The 13,712-nt window shown below is 54.5% G+C and overlaps 3 protein-coding genes across 3 annotated transcripts; 2 read left to right on the top strand and 1 right to left on the bottom strand.

Annotated features, from left to right (window-relative positions):
- Positions 1-383: 383 nt before the first annotated feature.
- LOS1 (pre-tRNA nuclear export protein) lies at positions 384-4,014 on the top strand (the record flags this gene model as incomplete). The annotated part of the gene is made up of 3 exons (XM_062916039.1): positions 384-395; positions 526-2,059; positions 2,108-4,014. The coding sequence occupies 3 exons, from the start codon at positions 384-386 to the stop codon at positions 3,604-3,606; spliced, it is 3,045 nt and encodes a 1,014-aa protein (XP_062762051.1). The 3' UTR covers positions 3,607-4,014.
- Positions 4,015-5,738: 1,724 nt separating this feature from the next.
- QC763_710480 (uncharacterized protein) lies at positions 5,739-9,722 on the bottom strand. The gene is made up of 3 exons (XM_062916038.1): positions 8,690-9,722; positions 6,269-8,631; positions 5,739-6,149 (listed from the first exon to the last, which is right to left on the bottom strand). The coding sequence occupies exons 1-3, from the start codon at positions 9,027-9,029 to the stop codon at positions 6,087-6,089; spliced, it is 2,766 nt and encodes a 921-aa protein (XP_062762050.1). The 5' UTR covers positions 9,030-9,722; the 3' UTR covers positions 5,739-6,086.
- Positions 9,723-10,229: 507 nt separating this feature from the next.
- Positions 10,230-13,553, top strand: QC763_710470 (uncharacterized protein; the record flags this gene model as incomplete). Its single annotated transcript, XM_062916037.1, has 1 exon — positions 10,230-13,553. The coding sequence occupies one exon, from the start codon at positions 10,230-10,232 to the stop codon at positions 13,551-13,553; it is 3,324 nt and encodes a 1,107-aa protein (XP_062762049.1).
- Between the last annotated feature and the right edge of the window lie 159 nt (positions 13,554-13,712).

The following is a 13,712-nucleotide window of genomic DNA, read 5'->3' as shown; positions in this document are numbered from 1 at the left end:
TTGCAGCATCCCATTTCCATCCACCGCTTTGTTTCCCCAGATTGAGAACGAGTCGAAATAGAAACAAACTTCCAAGCAACTCACGCCGCGGCTGTACACACTGAACAAGAGTGTGTCTTTAACTGTGCACTGTCTCCATCCGAACAACCCCCCATCCCTCACCGCCGCCCTACCTTACTTATTCCCCGCAGACCATGGAGGCCAACTGAAGCAAGGTCGACTCATGTATCTTCGGCGCCACATCTGCCGTATCTGAGAATGCCGAGTGCTCTTCCACCACAGCTTCCAGAGTTATAGCAGCCTCGCGTCAAAAATAATAGCCCACCGAAATATAAAGATTCCGAATCCCTCACCACACACCACATTAACCACTGTGTCCGGCAATGGACGCCCAGGTAAGCCCATGATCTAGTTCCCCGCAAAAAGCGCCCAATCTCCCAACCCCGCTACCACCAGAGGAGGGATAACCGTCGCCGTCGTCTGGGCCGTGTCGCATGACCATGCTAACATGCTCTGCCCTCATAGATCGAGAATGCGATCGAGGTCGCCTGGAACCCTAGTTCCAGCCAGGAGCTCAAGGGCCAGGCTTTCGAGTACCTTAACCAGCTGCGAGTAGACCCCCAGGCCTGGCAGGTCTGCATCGGCCTCTTTACCCGATCCCCCCCAGCGTCCGAAGTCGTACGACTAGTCTCGCTCGAAATCATAAACAATGCTGTTCATTCAGAAGCCCTGGATGCAGCCAGTCTCGTGTACCTGAAGCAGTCTCTCCTCGAATATATCGGACGGACATACACGAGCAACACCCAAAGTCAGGTCGACCCAGCACATCTCCAAAACAAGCTGACGCAAACCCTCACATACCTTTTTGTGTTCTTGTACAGGGAACACTGGAGCAGCTTCGTTCAGGACTTTTATGCCATTGCCCAGAATGACAACCTCCCTGGCGTCATATTATACCTCCGCATTCTCAGCTCGATTCACGACGAGATTGCCGACTTGATGCTCAGCCGGCAGGAGCAGGAGGCGAAGAGAAACAGTGATCTCAAGGACCTTATTCGTGAGCGAGATATGGCCAAAATTGCCACGTCATGGACCGATATTCTGTCTCGGTACAGCAACCAGCACGATGGAGTCGTTGAGATGACGCTCAAAATCATTGGGAAATGGGTGAGCTGGATCGACATCTCGCTGGTCATCAACCAACAAATGCTCGGTCTTCTGCTGCCCTTGGTCGGGAGGTCAAATGCTTCAGGTGGCGAGGACAAGGTCAGAGATATAGCTGTTGACACCTTTACCGAGATTGTCAGCAAGAAAATGAAGGCGAGCGACAAGATCGAGATGATCAACTTCTTGCAGCTTCGCGAAATCATCACAGAATTGCTGGCCAGTCCCCCACTCAATGAGTGGAAGGGAACCTCCCAGTACGACACGGATCTGGCCGAGGTGGTCGCCAAGCTTGTCAACGCCGTCATGTCAGATATTGTTCGCGTGCTTGAGGACGGCAAGGTTGACAACGATACGAGGGCGAAGGCTGAGCAGCTTCTGCAATACTTCCTGCCGTCCCTGCTCCGCTTGTTCTCAGACGAGTACGACGAGGTCTGCTCGACAGTTATTCCCTCATTAACCGACCTCCTCACTTTCCTTAGAAAAGTCGGGACTCTTCCGGCAACCTATGCCGAAATGCTTCCTCCCATCCTGAACGCCATAGTTATCAAGATGAGGTACGACGAGACGTCCAACTGGGGCCTCGAAGACGAGCAAACAGACGAAGCAGAGTTTCTGGAGCTGCGTAAGAGGCTGCAAATTCTCCAAAAGAGCGTTGCTGCCGTTGATGAGAACCTCTGCATGGAGTTCATGAGCAACCTAGTCGGAAACATGTTTTCCACCCTCCAGCAACAAGGGTCTCAGATGGACTGGAGAGATCTGGACCTGGCGCTTCACGAAATGTACCTGTTTGGAGAGCTTGCGCTGCCCAACATGGGACTGGCTGCCAAGAGTCAGCCAAACCCTGTAGCCGCGGAGCGCCTGGCTCTCATGATGAGCAAGATGGTTGATTCTGGTAAGTTTTCTTCCCGTTTTGAATACGAGCAATGCTGACACGTCAAAGGTATTGCCAACTACGCCCACCCAGCTATTTTGCTCCAGTACATGGAGATTTGCGTTCGCTATCACAGCTTCTTTGAGTCTCACCAAAACTACATCCCCCGGGTCCTTGAGAACTTCGTAAGGCTGGTGCACCATGAGCACGTCAGGGTGCGCACACGCTCTTGGTACCTGTTCTTGCGCTTCGTCAAGACTTTGAGGGCGCAGGTCGGCAATGTCGCCAAGACTGTGATCGAGTCCATCAGCGACTTGCTGCCCATCAAGGCTGAGGTCCCTAGTAATGACGCTGACGACGACATGTCCTCTGATGAGTCTGATCACTCTGCCGATGCCGTCTTCAATGGCCAGCTCTACTTGTTTGAGGCTGTTGGCTGCGTGTCTGCTACATCTGCCACCCCTGTTGCCGACCAGGCCTTGTATGCTCGGTCTGTCATGGAGCCTCTTTTCTCAGATATGAGCGTCCACCTCGAAAGAGCCAAGGCCGGGGATGCGCAAGCCATTCTCCAGATTCACCACATTATCATGGCCCTCGGTACTTTGGCTAATGGTTTTGCCGACACGCCCCTTGGCCACACCAAGGCGCGGGCTCAGCCAGCACAGGAGATCTCGGCCGAGTTTACAAGAGCTTCCGAGGCGATCCTGATTGCTTTGAACCAGCTTAATACGAGTGACGAGATCCGGGCGGCCTGCCGGTCTGCCTTCTCCCGCCTGCTCGGCGTCCTCGGCTCTGCCGTTCTTCCACAATTGCCACAGTGGATCGAAGGCCTGCTCTCTCGCAGCTCCAGCAAGGACGAGATGGCTATGTTCCTTCGTCTGCTGGAGCAGATTGTATACAACTTCAAGGGAGAGATTTCCACCATTCTCGATCTTCTCCTTACACCACTTCTTCAACGGGTCTTTGGTGGCCTTTCTGAGCCGATCAACGGCACCGATGATGAAATTCAGCTTCAGGAGCTGAGGCGGGAATACGTTTCTTTTGTTCAGGTTATCTTCATGAATGATCTTGGAGGCGTTTTGGTGTCTGCGGCCAACCAGGGTAACTTTGAGTCTCTTGTGTCGTCCATCTTCAGCGTCGCCAAGAACCTCAACCATGGGAACCTTGTGGCCAGCCGGATCGCCTTTAACGTTCTCAGCCGCATGATTACGCAGTGGGGTGGTCCCGACATCATCACCCCGGGTGAGAACCCAGTCGCTACCGGCCCTCCCTCTCCCACCATCCCCGGCTTTGAGCAGTTTATGCTCTCCCAGTTCCACGGCGTGTGCTGGGACGTTTTGCAGGACGGAGGGTTCCGACCGAGCAGCGATGCGACATCTAGACAGATCCTCAACGAAATCGCCGGCATCCAGCAGGCCATCTGGATGAAGACGGCGGATCTCTATATCAACCATGTCCAAAACCAGCTTGGTCAGGACAGCAACGACTTTTTGCGGACGCTGACGATGACGACGGGGCGCAAGCCACTGGTCGATTGGTTTTTGGCTCTGCTCAAGGGCCGGAAGTAGGTTCTGGCTTGCAAGAGGCCAGTGTGGCTGTTGTGTACTATTTAGATAGAGGGGGAAATGGAGAGAAGGGGGGTTGGAGGATGGGAGGGGTGGAGGTTTTGATTGATTGCCTATACAATTCCCCAAGAGCTTGTGCAGATACATATTTTCTTATGTCTTCAGAGAGACAAAAAATGATGCATTTCAGATAAATTCTTTTGTTGCGTCGTTGGCGTTGGTTATGGTTTGGTGAAGATGACATGAGGGTTGTGAATCTTAGAGATGGTGTTGGCACTTCATTACGTGCGGCGTGGCACTTGGTGACGCGGCGCGGTAGAGTATATAAAGTTGAAATGGCTTTTTTTGGGCTGCCGAAGTGTTTTGAAGAAACTGATAAAGGTGTCTTGATAAACTTGAAACTCTTTTGCCTCGCTGCCCACAATGACGTTCACAAACAACCAAGATAATATTCACAAGCAACCAGCATCGCCCGCCTGCCCGAAATGTACTACTACCAAACCGCTGCCGGGCGAGTACGGGTCCTCACAAGCTGGGAGATTGCCCAAATCGCAGGAACTTTGCCGCCTACTTTTCTGAGTCCCTCGGCCTGACATCCAGGTCGCAAATCGACAGACTGTACTTATCGTCACACCACCAGACGGGACTGCATGCTGGGTGGGCTGAGGGTATAGAATATGTTGCCTCTCCCTTTGCAATCTCATTTTGGTTTCCGCTTGTGGTAATGGGGTCATCACATCATATTCACCTCTGTTGCAAACCCCTTATTTACTTCCCCCCAACCCCCTATCCGTTGCCCCACCAACCAACCAACCCCTTTTTTAAAACCCGCCTTCCCCTACAGATTTCCCCCCCCCCCCCTCTCCCCCTCCCCATTGGTACCATTCTACACCACCACCCTGGCCTCTGTTCGTGGGGGAAAAGTAGATTAGGAAGTGTTCTTGGGATTAGTTTACGGGAGGAAGAGGACCTTCAGGCGGGAAAGGACTCGTGACGGAGGAGGCTGACTGGGCTAAAGCACAGGATACAGATGATAGAAGGAATGTGACTCTGAGGTTGGGGCTGCTAATCATAGGCTCATGGTACATGATTTATTCAAGACGAATCCACCGCGACTTCTCCGCTGTGTTCGTCCAAAAAATTCAAAATTCAAAAAGAACTCGGTCAAGTCTCTCCTGTTTACCCCTGAGTAGCAGGATATTTAACAATGATAACAACCCTTGTCAAGAATCGCAAATTGCCTCTCCCAAAACTTTTCGTCCCAACAATATGATATGGGAAGGAGTATATGTACTCTCCCGCTCGCTCGCGCGCCCTGATCCGTCCGTCCCAGCTTACCTGACTCTCCCACTCGCTCGCTCACGCAGCCAACCAACCACCCGCAGGCCGGTCCGGCCCGGTCCGTATGGAAGCGAAGATGACTTTCGCCCACGCCCCGCATGATACCTCTGCTTGGCCTGTGCCTCGGCTCTCCCAGCAGCAAGATCCTGCCTCTCTCGTCCACAACGACGCCGCCTGGGCAACCCCGAAGGTCACCACACCTCGTCTCTCTGACGGCACGGTTGCCCAACGGAATAGGATCCCGTCAGCGAGCCCTCATGATGATGGGTTGCCCTCGGGTAGGCAGTCTTGCGTGGCCTCGCTGTATCAAGCAGCATCACCCGCGCCCACTCGCTCATCCAAGATGGTATCACACTCCGAAGAGACGACCGTGCCCCGAAGTCCACTGGCCCGGTCATCTCCGCAGGCGGCCCAATGGTGGTTAAGTTTCCGTGACCGACAGGCGAGAGGACACAACGGAAAGGGAATGTTATGTTATTTCAGACTGTACACGTTAGAAAATATCTGATGATGATGACCTGGTTAGAACATCTACAGTGTGTCAAAGACGGTTTAGATACCCCTGCAGACAAGCCGTGAGAGAAATACTCCACCGTCGAGACGATGGACAACTGTTACTGGTTAACAACCTTGGGCCGAAGAAATCTATCCAATCTAGGCCAGGATTAGCGATAGCTGTACGACTGTCAATGCCGAAGTGTCAAAAAGCTAAAGAAATAAACACCAAAACTCCCAGACTCGAAAGTCATACACCTCAATCTTCAGCCTTAAAGAGCCGCTAGCTACAGAAAACCATCATTACCAGCTGTGCGTAACCCCATGCTCTATCCAAGTAAGACATATTTAAACATCAATCTCATCTTCATTTCTCATTCTATCCTCTCATCTCATCTCAGTCTCAATCTCAGCAACTCATCCTCACACACCAACCTCAACAGCACACAAACTAATTACATCAACAATCTCAACAAACAAAAACAATAAAACCCATAAAAAGAAAACAACGCCATGCTAACCCCTCCATATTTAATTCAAATGCAGTAGCACACGCACCCGACCACCACCATCGTACACACTTTGCCCAGTGTAACAACAGGTACTTTCACCAAGACTATCAAGGTAATCGGCCTCAAGGAAAAAAATTACATATGTCCCTCCTTCTCCTCCAACTCCCTCATGTACTTGACAAACGTCTTCTTGTGAGTCTATGATTTCCCACACATGTTAGCTTTTTTTCTTTCCTCTCATAATTTTTTCACCACAAAAAAAAAGAAACATAAAAAACCAAAAAAAAAAACAAAATAAAATAAAATAAAAAACTTACCATCCCCGCATACTTCCCATCCCTCAGTATGCAAATATACCTCAACCCCAACTTGACAAAACACTCATACACCAAGTCCATCGGCGACCTAATGTCCAGCGCCACCGGGGCAGGGTCAATGTACGGCGTGAAATCCGTCGGATCTGGCATCCCATCATCCGAGTCGTCAATCGTCGGCACGCTCGCCATCAGGCACAGGCTCGATCCCTCATCCTGCAGATTATCCAGCGCGTACTCCAAATCCGGCGCCGGAATCAACCCCACCAGGATGCCGTGCCTGACGATCGGCAACCCCCCGTCCAGCTCGCCCGCCCGGTGCAGTAGCTCCAGCTTCGTCCTCAGGCTCATCGCCGGCACCACAGGGCTGGTGCTGATGTCAATAATCCTCTCTTTCCTCACCCTCGGCACAATGTCCGCCAGCTCCGACGTGAAGACGGGCTTGTGCTTGTTGTTGAGGAAGGGGTAAGAGTTCATCTCGGTCAGCAAGTCGTAAATGCTCAGCGGCTCAATCGCGTCAGCCACCCACTTGGCCACCAGAATCGCCAGCGAAAATGGCAAGACATAGTCCAAACTCCCCGTCAGCTCAAAGAGAATGACCGCCAGCGTGACCGACAGCCTCGTCACCCCACACATGGTCGACCCGGCCGCAATCAACCCATACACCCCAGGCTGGATACACGTCGCGCTCGTCGCCGAACAAGTCCCCCAAACCGGCCACTCCCTCGTCGCCATCACCCACCACTGCACCACGTGCCCAATCGTCCTCCCCATCAACCCCCCCACCACCATGGACGGCACATAAATCCCCGCCGGCACCTTGATACCAAACGTGATGATGGTCAAGAACCCCTTGATCAAAAACGCCGTCAGCAAATCCCTCAACACGGGCGGGATGTCCTCCGCCCTCTCCGGACACAACCCCAGATCCTCCAGGTTGTTATCCCGGTCATCGCACGGCGCCGCCAGGTTGTACAGCAACTTCGCCACCGGCAACTTTGTAAACACGTTCCAGTATCCAATCAACCCCGTCACAAAAGCCACCAGCACCACCTCCAGCAGCGGGTACGACTTGATGACGGGGATTCGCCTGAACGTCTTGGCCCAGCGCCTCGAAGCCTTGATGAACAACGCTCCCGCCGCTCCTCCCAAAACCCCCACCAGGATGAAGCTCCCAATCTCGAAATACTCCCAATCCACCAGATACCTCACCTGAAACATGACAATCTTGTGCGTGCCGTAGGGGTTCAGAAACTTGAGCGTCAACGCCGCCGTGATGCAGCAGAAAAACGTCCTAAACAGCGTCTTGGCGGGAAAGAAATACGCAACCTCCTCCAGCCCAAACAGCACCCCCCCCAGCGGCGCGCCAAAAGCGACCGCCACACCGGCCGCCGCGGCAGCAGAAAGGACCTCCCTCCTCTTGGCGTCGTTCCGGTCATACTTGCTAAACAATCTGCAAGCGATATTCCCGACACAGGTGGCGATATGCACATACGGCCCTTCCTTGCCAAGCGACAAACCAGACGCCACACTGAGGATCAACCCCAAGCTCTTGATCAGCAACGTCTTGAGACCCAAGAAGCCGTGAAGAACAAAACCGCTGAGGATGACCCTCACCTCGGCGACACCACTCCCGGCGGCGGAGTAGTAAATCATGGGCGCGCTCTCCGCAGACGACGACCCCTGCCCATCGACACACGAGTGGCGCGGGCTGATGTTAGCACCATCGTCATTGTCGTGATCCCCCATGTGCGCAGCATTCTCCGCCGCCAGGTTCTCATCCAGCGTCGTGAGCCGATACGCCGAAGGCACGACCGTCTTGGTCGTCAGCGTCATCAGACAAGAAGCCACCGCCAAAGCGATCACCATGACAATGTAAACAAACCACTCGGTCCAATCCTTGCCAAACGGCCACCCATTCAACACCTCGCCCCAATCCCTCCAGTCAACGCAAGGCCCGTGAGGGCAGCACCTCTTTTCGTTGATCAACCACCCCTTTTGGCAATACCCATCCTTGAAGTCAAACACCGTCGCCTCGCTCACGTTCACCGCGTAAGCCAGCACCGCAACGATGAACCCGACCAAGGCGCTCAGGATCCAACCTTGAGCCCCGTCAAAAAGAACATAGACCCTCCCCCAGAAATCTTTTCTCTGCCTGAGGGCCTTGACGCGGTAGGCGTCGGCGATGGAGTCGTGGACCCAGTCGGTCGAGGTGAATTGATCGTACCAGACGCGGTCGTCGGGATAGAGGGAGGATTTGGAGTCGGCGATGCCGCCGTAGGATTCTTGCCTGTCGCCTAGGGCTTGGATGAGGCGGGAGCCCCACGAGTTGGCGCGGGAGTGGTGGCGGTGGGATTTGACACTGTCTGTAGATAGCACCGTCAGTGATGACTGCCAAATGGCAACGTAAGGAGGGGGACAGACCGGCGTAGCTCTGGTTCCTAGACAGATGCGGCACCCTAGGTGACCCATGCGCACTCGCGATCCTTATCCGCGACGTCCGGTTCGCGCCGAGCAGGGAGGTGCGCTCGTCCGGGACGCCCTCCGAGTTGGACGGTCGACGGGACATGATGCGGGGCCGGCGGAAGGAGGTTGGGGAGCTGGGGAGGGAGAGGTATTGGGATGATTGGGAGGGTTGATTTGATTCTTCGTTGTTGTTGTTGCTGTTGTTGTTGCTGTTGTTGTTGTTGCTGTCTGTATCGGTCCCTCCGGAGGCATCTCGGAAGACGTCCCGCAGGCGCGGGGTGTGTCTCCTTCCTGTCATGATGACAGTGGAGATGATGAGGTGTCAGGTGGTGTTGTTGATAAGACGATCGCCGGCGGCGGCGGCGGCAGGTGCAGGACTTGTTCAGGTCGCTGCTTGCTTGCCTGGTTTTGAAGAGGGTAGGTTAAATCAGGAAATCGAGATTCGAGATTGCGTCGGTATCAGTTTCCGAGTTGGAGGGCCATGAGACCTGGACGGGTAGGTGCAGGATGCGGGTTTGCGACGGGTGTTGTGATACGGCAGTATATCGCGTGAGGGAAGGAAAAAGTCGGAGAAAAAAAGGAGCAGGAAACACAAGCAACTATCCTATCCAACACATTTTCTTCAAAAAGAGAGGAAGGAGAAAAAAAGAAAAGCACCTCCGCCGCAATGTGGGCGGCCTTGTTCACCGGGAATTTCTGGTCAGTTCGGTAGGTAGGTGGTGGTTGGGGGGAAGCAGATGTTGGATGGATGGCTAAGCCCCCAGTTTATCGAGTCCCTGTTGGAGGTGGTGGTGTTAGGTGGTGCTCCACTGTGCATACAGCGAGTGTCTCACTTGGCGTCATAGGCTCGCGGCGGTGCTTGCTCAGATGATTTGCTTTTCTGGCAGTCTTCTTCCCTGTTTTTGGACTGTATGATCTGGTGTCAATATCACTCCCATTCACTTGTCAGTCAATCAGTCAATGTCAACAACCTGATCAGACGGGAACAAAGCGGCCGCCTCGGTCCAGGAACCCGGAGCCGGTGTTGTTCTGTCGGGGTGGGGGGGAAACACGCTATGTCATAGCGGTCCCCCCGATTGCGCATCCTGCGTCTGTCATTGGTCATCTTTTTTTTAGGCGCCGGTGCCGTGACTGTTGCGGTAAAGGGTCCCTCCCGGCAGGCAATCGAGGCCTGAAAGCTGGGGAAATGCCAGTAACACTCGGGAATCTCACAGTGATCCAGCACCAGCACCAACAAACAAATCCAACGGGCGGCCCGTTGGAGTGTAACCGTTGGTTGAAGACGACACCAATTATTTATCTACCGACAGAATAGACGGGCTTCTTTTCCTTTTCATGTCAAGCCCCATACATACCCCATCTCCATCATCCGACACTTAACTCAAACGTCGCGTGTTTGCATGACTCAATCACAAACACCAGGAGACTAAGCGGGGGAAGGAGAGGAGAGGAGAGGAGAGAAGAGGAGAGAAGAGGCAGTACAGCATCAGCTCGTACGATGTCGTCAAAAGAGGAGCAGAAACGGCAACGCGCCGTGCCCAAGTTCGGATCCTTCCAGCCGAAACCCACACCCGAGCCCGAAGCAGGGCCCGCATCGGGGGAGGCGCGGAAATCTGTCAGAGACCGGCACGGGGACCCCGGTGGGGAATCCAAAAGGGGGCATGATGGCCGTCACCGTGAGAGACGCCGTGATTCTCGGAATCGGGGAGATGAACGTCGTCGGGATCGTGAGAGGGACGGAGACAGAAGACGAAGTGGGAGCAGGGATGGGGATGGGGAGAAAGAACGGGACAGGCACCGTGAGAGAGACCGAGATCGAGACAGGAAAAGGCCCAAAGACAGGGAGCAGCACCATTGGTCAAGAGAGGATTCGGTCCAGCCCAAGACTCTCAGCGATAACTTCTTCATTGACAAAAAAGGCGACCCTCTCATCCTCCGCTACAGCGGCAACGACCGCTCCAAGATCCCAGCCTACCACCGCTCTGGCCATGGCAAAATCCTAGGGTCAAGAGGCCATCTCATCCTCCACCGTGACGGCCCCAGAGATTTATTTTCTCTCTCATTCTCCCGCGAGGGTCTGGGTTCGGCCTTCAGGGACAAAGCCCTCCTCTCACAAATCCGACGCGCCAAATCTCACCGGATCAAGTCCTCCACCAAACCACCTCCCTCACCAACAGACCAGTTCATCTCTTTGACACCCCCCTCCTCCAAAAAGCGAAAACGCGGCCGGGAAAGCCCCTCATCATCAGACCCGGAGGATCAACAGGACCGAAAGCCAGACTACAGGTCTATTTACGGCAAGGCCAAACCTCCCCCATCAGACTCCGAATCTGAGTCTTCAGATTCGGAGACCTCATCCCCAGAACAAGAGAAAAAAGAGCTTTCTTCTGCCAGAAAAGAATCCGTCAGCCTCACCCGCCACCTCCGCTCCTCACCCGCCGACATCCCCTCCTGGCTCCGGCTGATCTCCCTGCAAGACACCCTCTTTGCCCAAGACGTTGGCCATTCCCGTCCCCGGACAGGCAATGAAACCATCGCCCTTGCCGAGTTGAAGCTGTCGCTTTATCAGGAAGCGCTTGCCCATCTGCCATCTCGATCTGGTGGTGAAAAGGAGGTTCTGATCCTAGGCATGATGACCACGGGGCTTAACATATGGGATGACAAAACCGCTGCGAAAAAGTGGGAGAGTCTTCCACAAAAGTATGGCGTAGCACCGGACGGGAGCTTTGAGCTGTGGCGCGCGAGGGTGGGTTGGGAGATGGGGAGGGTGGGGTCGTGTACGGTGGACAGGATGAGGGATGTGTTTGTTGAGAAGCTGGGGGGTTTGTCAAGGGGGTTGGTTGGGGTGGAGGAGGGGGATGAAAGGGGGGAGGTGTGCCGGCAGATTGTCTATGTCTTTTTACGCCTGACAAAGCTGTTGTTCGAGGCTGGGTATACCGAGCGGGCGGTGGCTTCTTGGCAGGCGTTGTTGGAGATGACGTTTTGCCGGCCCGGCACGGCGACATCGGCGGAGGGGTTTGAAGAGTTTTGGGAGAGTGAAGTTGCGAGGTTTGGGGAGGAGGGGGCGAGGGGGTGGAGGTGTTTTGTTGAGAGTGGGGGGGATGAGTTACCGCCTGATCCAAGGTTTGAGGACAAAAGGGATGGGGTTGATGTTGAGGATTATAAAGATCCGTACCAGCTCTGGGCGGCTGTGGAAATGAAGCGGGCTGCGAGGACGAGGATGCCGGCGAGGACGCTGGATGAGGGGGTTGATGAGGATCCGTTTAGGGTGGTGATGTGGGGGGATATCAAGGACTTTGTCGTCTGGTTCCCGGCCGGGGTTTTGGACACTGCGAAGAAATTGGTGGTGGAGGCGTTTGGGGTGTTTGTTGGGATTCCCTCCAGTTGTGAGGAACCGTTTGTGAAGGACTGGCGGCGAGATCCATTCTTGGCTCCCAAAAGCCAGGCTTTCCGGCCTTGGGAGAGACGCAAGGGACAAAACACGGAGAGCGTGGATGTTGATCTGTCAAAACGCCCCCCTGAATTCGCTCAACAAGGCGGTGACATGGCCACCTCACCCGAACTTCTCTTCACCAGGGAGGGCTGGTTCAAATGCCTGGACTCCTGGGACAAAACCCACCCCCCTGAAGAAACCCAACTCGACCTCCCATGGGTGCTAGCCACACTCGAACGACTAGTCACAGACCACCACCGTGAAGACCTAGCAGAAATCTACCTCGCCACGGTCTGGCTCAACACCGACGCCAAAACCACCAAAAAGGTTGCCAAAACTCTGCTCAAGCAATACACCACCAACACCCCCCTCTACAACGCCTACGCCTTGTTGGAGCACTCCAACAACAACCCGGAACTCGCTTTCAAAATCCTCGACTCAGCCACCAACCTTCCCAACAGCCAGCTCCTGTTCAACACCCAAACCTGGCTCCACCTCCTCTCCTCCCGCAACGACCTCGCCCTGACGACCCTCTGCCGCTCAGTCGACCCCTCCGTCTCCTCTCCCCCACCCCCAGCAACGCTCCTCAAAGCTCGGTCTCAATTCTCCACTACCCTCGACTTTTCCCTTTCTTCCCTCTCCCTCCCCACCGCCGCCGCCCACGCGGAGAGTCTCCTCTTACTAGCCTACCTCTCCCCTTCCTCTCCTCCCAGTGAACCAACCTCGTCCTCCCAAGGCAACATCTCATCAGCCCTGGGTGCAATCACAGATATAACCCAGAAATTCACCTCCCGCTCTTTAGAATCCACCCCCTGTTTGGAAAAGCTCCTGCAAACCGCCTGCAGGCTGTCACACCACCACTCCCAGATAGGGCCTTACCGCCCGGCGCTTTTCTGTTCAACTGTCCTCTCTCACCTGGAGCTCTTCCCTTCCAACATCATCTTCCTCGAACTCCTATCCTGGGCACAACCCCCCCTGTTGGTCAAGGATCCAGTCAGGGAGCTTCTCCAAACCATCGCCCTCCAACCTGGACATGACTCCCCCAGCACCCGGCGGTTTGCCATCATGCATGAAGTCCACAACGGGAGTGCCCACTCGGTTAAAAAAGCTTTTGAATCTGCCATCACGGGGAGCGGGAAAGGGAATGGGGAGATCTGGAGGGGTTTTGTTCGTTTCTGTGCGGGCAGGAAGGAGGGAAAAGGGGTGTTTTACCGGGGAGTGGAGGGGTGTTGTCTGGATAGGGGGTTGTATCTTGCTGCTTTTGAGGAGGGGATGGTGACGGACATGACGGGGGAGGAGCTGAGGGGGGTGGTGGGGACTTTGGTGGGCAAGGGGGGAAGGGTGGGTGTTGAGTTGGAGGAGTTTCTGGGGGGCGGTTGGAAAGTGTAACGTTTCTCAGGTGAATAGCACATTATTCAGAACCAAGCGGCACACGTTGTAGCCACCGCAACGCGTGGTGTCAAGGCCTTGGAAGAGATGAATAGATATGCTTTTGGACATTGTTTTGGACATTGTTTTGGAGGCTTTTGCGACCATCTTTCAAGGTCT

The sequence above is a fragment of the Podospora pseudopauciseta genome, assembly GCF_035222475.1.
Source record: "Podospora pseudopauciseta strain CBS 411.78 chromosome 7 map unlocalized CBS411.78m_7, whole genome shotgun sequence".
NCBI classification, from domain to species: Eukaryota; Fungi; Ascomycota; class Sordariomycetes; order Sordariales; family Podosporaceae; genus Podospora; species Podospora pseudopauciseta.
Note: the sequence above shows the minus strand (reverse complement) of the source record. Positions and strands in the feature narration are given on the sequence as shown.

Coding starts and splice junctions, on each gene's coding strand:
- QC763_710480 (XM_062916038.1), bottom strand. CDS start 9,029: ATGACAGGAAGGAGACACACCCCGCGCCTGCGGGACGTCTTCCGAGAT. Junction 8,632..8,689: donor TAGGAACCAGAGCTACGCCG/GTCTGTCCCCCT, acceptor TGCTATCTACAG/ACAGTGTCAAATCCCACCGC. Junction 6,150..6,268: donor ATGGGAAGTATGCGGGGATG/GTAAGTTTTTTA, acceptor GGGAAATCATAG/ACTCACAAGAAGACGTTTGT.